Raw genomic sequence first — 7,624 nt, 5'->3', positions numbered from 1 at the left:
GGATAACATTTGTTGTTTTGATATGGATATCGAAAAATGAAATGTAACATCCGGTGATATATTGCGAATATGATATATGTGTAAATATTAAGCCAGGAATTGTTTCAGTTGCGTACATATTTAATACGTTAGATTAAATAGCTAGGATGGATGTATTTCAATGATATTTCTATTTAGTATATATTATTTAAACAATACATATACGGACGTACATCCCGAATGTTCAGGCAGTAGGGGTAAATACATTTACACTAATTTCAAAATTGCCTATGAGATAGATATGATCTTTTTTAATGGCGCTTTTGTTGTTATTAATTGTGCAGATTTTTAAAAATTGGATTTAATAATCTCGGGTAAATTGCTATCAGAGATGTACCGTCTTTAAGTAGTGTATATCGATATCTCTGCTTACAGGATTGCGAAATAACAACAACGAAGGGGTGAAAGACTCTTCCATCAGCATCATGTCAAATCTTACCAGATACATAATTCTGTTCGGAATCATCGATATCCTGATAGTATTTATATTTTTGCTACACACCAGCCTATTGTTACCGAACTGTAAAAGGGTTATGATGAAAAACTCATCCAGTAATAATGTCGCCTTCGTTTCTGCGCATGATATTCGTGAGCAAAGTCGTCTCACTGATAAATGCTTCGAAGTGTCCGGCTACAGGCAGAATGTCGACATTGGAGCGAGCTACCAGACAACGCCTCCTTTTGAGAATGACTTGAGTTTTCATGTGAACGGATATAACGTTACAGACGAGACAATAGACCTTCTTGGCTACATGTGCAAAAACAACTCAACGATTTCAGTGAGGTTAAGCGGGCTTTCAAATTTGTTAAGTATCATAAAACCGTTTATCAAACAAGACAATAAACTGAAACATATAAACTTACCACACACACCTTTGTTTCATTATACAAGATTGGTAACTGATGTAAACTGCAACGCTATATTCCAGGGTGATAAAGATGAAATAAAACGTGCAGAAAACATTACTCGAGTTAGAAATTTTCTCCAACCTCAAAACTACTCAGAAATGACGAAAAACTGCTCATATTTTAAACGTCAGCGTGGCTATATTGATCACCATTTAACTGAAGTTGAACGTGACTTTCCTATAGCGTTCAGTCTTTTAATGTTCACAGATATTGAACAATCTGAGAGACTCCTACGTGTCATTTACAGACCACAGAACTTTTATTGCATACACGTTGACTCCAAAACAGATCAAGCCATGTACGACGGCATGTCTTCAATTGCGAGTTGCTTTGATAATGTGATTATGACGTCAACACGATTTAACGTTCAGTGGGGTACAATGACCGTTCTCGAGCCAGAGTTGCTCTGCATGCAAGAGCTTTGGAACAAAAATACAGCGTGGAAATACTTTATTAATCTGACTGGACAGGAGTTCCCGTTGCGAACAAACTACGAACTTGTACGTATTTTAGAGGCGTTCAATGGATCAAACGACATAATGGGATTATTAAAAAGGTAAATTGAAATCAAAGTACATTATTGCAGTTATAAAAATTGCCACTGCTTAAATGTTCCGTTTCGCATTCAGTAAAGAAACGCAATATGGTATTAAAAAGTAATACTATGATGTTTAATACGAATTGACATGTATGATAAACAGAATAAATAATGTTTAAGTTCTCCTTTTCTTAAGGATGTAACCATTTTTAAAATCTTTAAGTATCACTAAGAAGTAAAGGTTTTTTACATGTCATATGTCTTTATTTTACATATCGGGTACCAAGTGAAAGTTTGACTTTTTAGTTCAAATCTCGACACAATTCTTTCTGTCGTTATATTAATTTACTTATTTTATTAATTCATGTCATAAATTCTTAAACATTGATGTAATTTTTTTAAGGCAAGGTATTTGCGTTTCGAAACTGCAAAGAAATTGTAAAACGTTACGTAAAAATACCCCAAATACACAAGTCCCATGCATACACTTCAGAATAATTAATATTAAATCGCTTGCATAAATAGGTAAAAGATTTCTGCGCTTTGAATGCACAGTACACCCAATCATTATTATTTAAACAAAATAGTAACTTTTCGGTCTTCCATTGTTGATATTGTTATTGTCAATATGTTAAGAGTCTCACTGTTAAAGTGTTCGCATAATTATTATATAATTATATTTTTTAATCATTTAACGCTTATAAAAACATTTGCACAGTGACTAACTTCTTATTTTATTTGTGAACCAATTTTTAATTGTTTTCTTCATAATACTTTTTTAGCTTATGCTTTGCTTATGCAGAAAAAGAGTCGTTGGTTTCGTTACCAAAAGATAAGATGGTGGACGGGGGTTACAAGCTTTGAATAAATTGTTTCCATATTTGAATCTCTTTTACTTAATTAGTATCCAAAACAAGATTTAACTAAGATATTTAGGTTTTTTTAAAACAACACTTAATGAAGCACAAAAATCTGAGAATTAAATTGAAACAAATATATCATACAATCATACACAATACATTATTTCGGTTTAGACATTTAGGAAATGCGAGCTTATCTACTCGCCCCGGCGTCGACATCGGCTTGTGACCTTAGTTTTTTGGTTACATAGTCAAACATGGCTTGAGGCTTTCATTCTAATTTAAAAATAAATAATTCAACATTTTAATGACCCCAATGGTAAATATTAATGGTTTAGTAATTCTTGTTGAAATTTTGTCAAAATAATGGATAATTTTATAATTTTCGATAAGTGTATATACACAATAGATGAAAAGTCTAAAAGGATATCTACCAAACACATTAAATGTATTCCATATGCTTAGATTAAAAATGCGTGTTTAAAATTCCCAAAATAAATGGCATGTTTACATTAAAAATATATAATAAAATATTCGCTTTAAAGACAGGTTGAAACTGAAAATAAATTTCAAACTTCATATGTAGACACTTTGAATTAAGAAACCCTCTCTTATTTGCAACGTTTTTCCTCAATGGAGAAAATGCCGGTACTGGTCCCATTATTAAGAATAAGCGAGTATAATCCTAAATTTGAAAACACTCGCGTCTGGAAATCTTCAATTTGGGAATTTTGGAGGGCTTAAGTTGAAAATACGCGTTATGATATTCTTTCAAAGGCATTATCTAGTGAACATTTATTGCTAAAGTTGTTATACAAAGAACATATACAGTAAGTTGGTTTTGCTACTTGAACAACATATTACTATCATGTTATATCACTGCATCTGAGAAGGGAAATTTAATGTCATGACTGTTTTGGACATGTTTCAACACTTCAGGGGTCTGATTTAACACTGGCTTATAACTTGCTATACTTCAACGGGTTTAGTTTTCTGGGAGCCACATAACGGTTAAGGCTTAATTAATTTATTTTATACTTCACACTTTCTATTATGATTCATTTTATTCAGAGATACACATTCACTTTTAAGTTAAAAAAAGTGCTGGCGACATTGACGAAAAATAACAACGAGAACTGCCCAATTGATTGAATGCTGTGTTTGATGAAATTCGAATGAATACTTATGAAATTAAATTTGTTCATGCTAATAACTCTTTTTTGTTTAAATATCTTACGTTTTCGGAGTTTCTCGGATGGCAATGATTCATTTTGCCATAAACGTTAACTTTATGAAGAAGGAAAAGAATATGCAGAAAACAATGAGTAATACCATATATACACACATAGCTTGGGATTAAATATAGGGTTAATAGACAATTATTTCTGCTAAAATGCTACATTGAGCTATTGTAATGAAACTGAATGTATAAATGTATTTCATCCTGACCTCGATAAACGTTTCATTTTCATTTTCAACAGAAAAATGGATGCCGCAATATAACTCAGGAATGAATTGAGCTATTTGTATGCAACTACTAACATAGATATATGCTTCATCAAACCTTTATTTGATTTTCAGGTCCATGTCACTCTTATTAATATTGAGTAGTAAATATACACTATTCCGCTGATAAGACATTCACAATCAAATTAAGCTATAATATTAAAGAACGTCTGATGTTTACTCATGACCAACGATGACACAAATAATAACATGATAACATCTACCACATATAAATGCTCACCGGCATTGTATATAGCCAAAGGGAACAAAAATTAAAGCGCTCTTCATTTAACGATTAAATTGTAAACCCCCTATGATATTTGCAATATATGCGATCAAAATGGCATAATATTTTCATGCAATTTACCGCTTTATTTATGAGGTATAACATTAAGTGTTTAGGAATTTACGTAGCATTTCTAAATCAAGTGTTATATTCATGCCGTTCAACAAATACACTCAGCCCAAATATATTAAATACAGTATGAATATTTACTGACCATTTTTCATGCAAATTTAAACTATTAATAATATGAAATATATAATGTTTTTCAAATATATTGATGACGTAAATGAATAAACGTTTTATTAACATTCTAACTGATTTCAGAGCCAACAGGGATCGGTGGCAGAAAGCCGGTCCACCACCTCACAACATCACGGCGTTAAAGGGGGCCGTGCATATTGTGGCCAACAGAGGCTATGTGAAATTCATATTACACGACCAACGAGCCCATGACCTATTGAACTGGACGAGACAGACGCAGGTGCCCGATGAAACGTTCTTTGCTACGCTCAATCATAACCCTCAACTCGGTGTACCAGGTGCTTACATAGGTAGGTTCACTATCGTTTATTAACACGGTTTATATTCATTTAACAACATGTACAAAGACACATAGATGACACAATTAAAGCGCAAGGATGAGACGAAATTTATAAATTCATTAATTATTATCATGTATTGCATAAGCCTTTTCCAATGCATTTACTGTACCAAAAAATGACTCGCCGGTGCTACTTGTCTTTATTGTTTATAATCCAAACACTGTAAGTCTTCGTTTATATTTTATTGTTAACTTCGAGTCATTCAATTAAAATGGAGATGACTGATCTCGCATTATTTATCGTATATTGACAATTAGATTCGCTGACCAGATTTTACAGCAGCAAGATTAATTTTGACTTCTGAAGTTATTATGATACTGAAAAATGTGTTGTTTCATTTTGTCGTTTATTTAACAAATGATGTTTTACGTTGAAGAACTTTGAAACGTCTATGGTGCGAAACGTCTTTGGGCGAAACTGGACAGAACTCGAACATTATAAACACAAAATATATACACATATCATTTGCAGTAGTGTATATTGTTAGTTTATAACAAAAATTTCTTCTTTAAAAAAACACATTCGTTTTTACAGCTATTATTGCAGAATATTTTAACCATCTACCCTAAGCTAGTCCAAGGTTGCGTTAATTCCGAAACGGTTCAGAATAACTCGGCCATATCCGTATGCTGACTTCAGAAGAATATTATAACTAACTCCATATATGGTCAAAACATCTGTGGACGATCCGCCTCGTGCATATTTACATTCACGAACATGTTTCAGAACCAAAAATGGTCAAGCTGAAAGTTTTATTTCTAGCAGATAGCAGCACTTGATCGTAATGTTATTTCAAAAATCGGCATGAAATGTGTAAATATCATAATACTGGCCATATGCCTGATCAGTTACGTTTATCAGGGTGCAAAATCAACGGGGTTTTCAGGGATCTTTATTTTTGCAAACATCTCAAGTTATTGAAATACATAAAAATCTTCAGTGCATAAAAGACAGTATTTCTTGCAGTTTGTGTCGATATCTGAAGATAAAAGAAAAAATCCTTGAATACCTTGCCTGGTGCATAGCCGTATAAATGAATCCAGGAATAATAGAAATTTTTAACAAGAACCCAAGCTTATTAGAGAAAGTAATTCTGGTGTATATCACATTGCTATAAGCAGCATAAAAATCTGTCTTTTATTCACTAGTTGACATTCTAAAAAAAGTTTTAAAAAGTTATTGGGGAAAAAAGCACCACTTAACCGGTCCGTTTAATCCAGTAACGTTTAATTGGGAAAACCCTAAAGGTAAGTGATCCTGCACCCTGTTTTTATTTAATATATGGTTCTGGTACTAGGCCCAGAAAACGGACTCGAGAGCGTTACAATAAGCATGAGGCTTCCGATGCAATCGAGCTAAAAAGAATAGGTTTAAATTAAAACTAAATATATGGTTGCCATGCAGGGGTACCAGAGACGGATGAAACGATCAAGCCGTACATGGCGCGATTCAAGGATTGGGGCGAAAGAAAGTGCCATGGCAAACGCGTGCGCCTCATCTGCGTAATAGGCACAGGCGACCTGCCGGAACTAGCTCAAAGCAAGAAGCTATTCGTTAATAAATTCCATCAGAACTTCCATCCCTATGGTTACGATTGTCTTGAGGAACTTATTGCAAACCGCACCCGAGATATTTACCTCGGTGATCTCGCTTTTGATTCCAGATATTACGGGACTTTGGGCTTTGTTAAAAACAGAGTATAATGTTACATGAAAAACGTTGTTGTTGGATGTTAGTAATGAACGCTTAATCGTATTAATGTAGATTTATCTGGCCATAAATTAACTTTATAATATAATTTTTATATTTGAATTCTTTGTTAAAGTCCGCAATTAAAAAAAAAATAGTATAGATTCTGTGTTAAGAATTGTTTTATGTGTGTATTGACTTTTAAATAGAACAATAACCAATTACATAGCAGTTTGCTTTTTAGCACGTGTAGTAGTTATGAAAAAATATTTGTTATTATCATATTTTATTGTGTGTTATGCGTTGTCTGAGTCCTTTCTGTTAACATCTATTTAAGATATGCTGGCGGCTTATTCCTTTTACACCTTCCATGTATTCATAACCATTTCAACAAATGCACCAGAAACATTACATATAATATCCGCGATCATTACAGTATACGTTGCATAATAATATTTCTCGTGTTTAAGTGCTAATGATTCATCCCACTAGAATTTGTATTGGATGTCGCAGTGTGCGCATTGGTTATTTATTAGCTCTGTTAAATACATTTGCACTGTTCCATTTTAAGTATATTTGAATAAATAGTCAGTCGTTATTATAGCATGACTTGGGATGTTTTGTTGCTGTATAAAGCATATCTGATTTTTTTCGGGAAAATATTCAGTCACAAACGTCAGCTTTTAAGTTATTTTTATATCAGACTTGAAGTTTAACTATTGTGTAACAAAAATTAGTCTATCACGTTCATAATGAGACATAAAACGTGAACATGTTATTTGATGAAATCAAATCTAAAAAGCCCATATATATATATATATATATATATATATATATATATATATATATATATATATATATATATATATATATATATATATATATATATATATATATATATATATATATATATATGTATAAGATGCATTTCTAGCGTAACATGTAATAGAAGATTGCTTGAAACGTAGCTTTGCGATATTGTGTGTTAAGTTTAAAATGTTTGACAAAACGATATATCACATATAAGGTATACTATTAATGTGCATGAAGTCACTACATGATTAGCAAAGGTTTGCAATGACCGTTGTCGTTTGTTTATGACCTTAAGTTTTTTTAGCTCGACTATTATATATGAAATATATATAGTTGAGCTATCCTATTCACCCCGGCGTCGGCGTTAGCGTTCCCGTTAGCG

At 32.5% G+C, this 7,624-nt stretch overlaps 1 protein-coding gene across 1 annotated transcript; it reads left to right on the top strand.

Moving 5' to 3' along the window:
* Nucleotides 1–420: 420 nt before the first annotated feature.
* LOC127853536 (beta-1,3-galactosyl-O-glycosyl-glycoprotein beta-1,6-N-acetylglucosaminyltransferase-like) lies at nucleotides 421–6,936 on the top strand. Its single transcript, XM_052388089.1, has 3 exons — nucleotides 421–1,504; nucleotides 4,463–4,689; nucleotides 6,145–6,936. The coding sequence occupies exons 1-3, from the start codon at nucleotides 465–467 to the stop codon at nucleotides 6,441–6,443; spliced, it is 1,566 nt and encodes a 521-aa protein (XP_052244049.1). The 5' UTR covers nucleotides 421–464; the 3' UTR covers nucleotides 6,444–6,936.
* Nucleotides 6,937–7,624: the final 688 nt, after the last annotated feature.

The sequence above is a fragment of the Dreissena polymorpha genome, chromosome 12 (genome assembly GCF_020536995.1).
Source record: "Dreissena polymorpha isolate Duluth1 chromosome 12, UMN_Dpol_1.0, whole genome shotgun sequence".
NCBI classification, from domain to species: domain Eukaryota; kingdom Metazoa; phylum Mollusca; class Bivalvia; order Myida; family Dreissenidae; genus Dreissena; species Dreissena polymorpha.
The sequence above is the reverse complement of the archived record's forward strand: the minus strand, read 5'-3'. Positions and strand labels throughout refer to the sequence as shown.